We start from the raw sequence: 1833 nt of genomic DNA on the forward strand, positions 1-1833 counted from the left end.
CCACGACAGGGCTCAGTCGCTCGGGGGCGACCCCCCTGGAGACCGCTGCCCGACGGGAGTACGGCGTCAGGAGCGGATGGCGCCCCCGTCCCTGCGGCTCGGGGAGTCGCTGGTTAACTGCTTGCTTGTCACTCACGTTCCAGAGCTTTCCTTCACCTCGGTCAGAACAACTTCGCTGAAGCCCACAGATTCTTCACGGAGATTTTAAGGATGGAGCCGACCAACGCAGTGGTAAGCTGCTTCCGCGCGTCTGCGGGCCTCGGGCGGTGGGGAGGGTGCGGGGCCCTGACGCGCGCCCCCTCCTCCAGGCCAACAACAACGCCGCCGTGTGCCTGCTGTACCTGGGCCGGCTCAAGGACTCGGTGCGGCAGCTGGAGGCCATGGTGCAGCGGCAGCCCAGGCACTGCCTGCACGAGAGCGCCCTCTTCAACCTGACCACCATGTACGAGCTGGAGTCCTCCCGCAGCACGCAGAAGAAGCAGTCCCTGCTCGAGGCGGTCGCCGGCAAGGAAGGCGACAGCTTCAACACGCAGTGCCTCAAGCTGGCCTAGGCCGTCGCACCTGGCTCTGCCGGGTCTTCGTAAACTGGTCTGGCGCTCGTGCGCGATGTCACGGGGATTCGGGGGCCTCTGCCGCTGGCGTCTGGGAGCGTCTCCTTGACCCAGAGCCAAGGCCGTGGCTGTTCTGCAGTTTGTCGAACCCCAGCCAGCCCGAACCCACGCGGCTCTGACTGTCTATGAGCACAGGGGAGAACATGCCGTTAGGGTTGCGGTCACCAACAGAACCCCAGCGGACGCAGTTTATTCCCCGAAGCTGGCCCACGTGGTTCATGAACTCTGAACATCCTCAGAGCGGCTGATACACGCAACAAAGTGCTGTCGCTGTGCGCATGCATCGAGAGCACGTGTACATGGGGACGACGCCACACGCCTCCTGCCCTGCCCCAGGCCCGAACATCCACTTCACTCATCCGATTCTCCCTCAGCCTACGCCGAACACCTGGCACGAGCCTGGAGATGGGTGACAGGATCCAGCCTCGTTTCTCCGTGTCCGCACATCATGGGGAGACGGGGGGTGGGGGCGTTGAGGGGAGTCGGTGGAACGAAAGGGTCCAAGTGCGTGGGACGCGGGGCCCCGGCAGGGCCGGAGCGGGATACGCCTCCTCATCCGAGCGTCACGACACTTGAAGCTGACAGGGTCGTCCCTGCTCTTAAACCTGCGCGTCTCCTCCTTCCCTCAGAGTCCGGCAGGGCCCTGTCGGCGGCCAGCTCTCCTAGTGCATTCGAGAATGGGACTCATCTCGGACACTGCTGTGAACGCCTGTTGCGTGAGCAGAGCGATGCTGTTTCTATTCTTTTTGTAATAAAGTAAAAACACCCACGCACCTACCAGGCAGGCAGCCTCCACACATTTGTTGAAATACAGGTTAATTTGCACATTAAAATAGGAGAAAAAGGTGAGCTAGCCAAAGGGGCTGTTGCATACCAAGGAGGGTTTAAACTTTTTCTCTTTGAGAGAAAAATAAAAACTTTTGCTTCAGAGGCCCAGAAAGCCGCTGATGTCATTTGAATTTCCCATCGCGAGGGTTTCCCTTCAGATCTGGTTTTGGCGAGTGAGACAAGACTCAGCCTCCAGCTTGAACCTGGCCCGAGGCCACAGGAATGTGGGTTTGCAGGAGGGTGGTTGAGAATGGTCCCAAGCAACTATGCATAAAAGCCAGTGATACCACACAAGTTCCGGGCAGACTGCGGCAGGCTGCAAACAGGACCCGGGTCCCAGCAAACGGACCTGCATCGCGGAAGCTGCAGTGATCGGTACCTCCATCCAGGAGGA

At 60.2% G+C, this 1833-nt stretch overlaps 1 protein-coding gene across 1 annotated transcript in view; it reads left to right on the top strand.

The window, feature by feature from the left end:
- The window catches only part of TRAPPC12 (trafficking protein particle complex 12), a 35569-nt gene extending 34018 nt beyond the window's left edge, over positions 1–1551 (top strand). Inside the window, exons 12-13 of the mRNA XM_025045785.1 lie at positions 144–231; positions 309–1551. Coding sequence (XP_024901553.1) covers positions 144–231; positions 309–551 — 331 coding nt within the window. The 3' untranslated portion in view covers positions 552–1551. The remainder of the gene's footprint in view (positions 1–143; positions 232–308) is intronic.
- The last annotated feature ends 282 nt before the right edge of the window (positions 1552–1833 follow it).

This window comes from Pteropus alecto, unplaced genomic scaffold (assembly GCF_000325575.1).
Source record: "Pteropus alecto unplaced genomic scaffold, ASM32557v1 scaffold61, whole genome shotgun sequence".
Taxonomy (NCBI): Eukaryota; Metazoa; Chordata; class Mammalia; order Chiroptera; family Pteropodidae; genus Pteropus; species Pteropus alecto.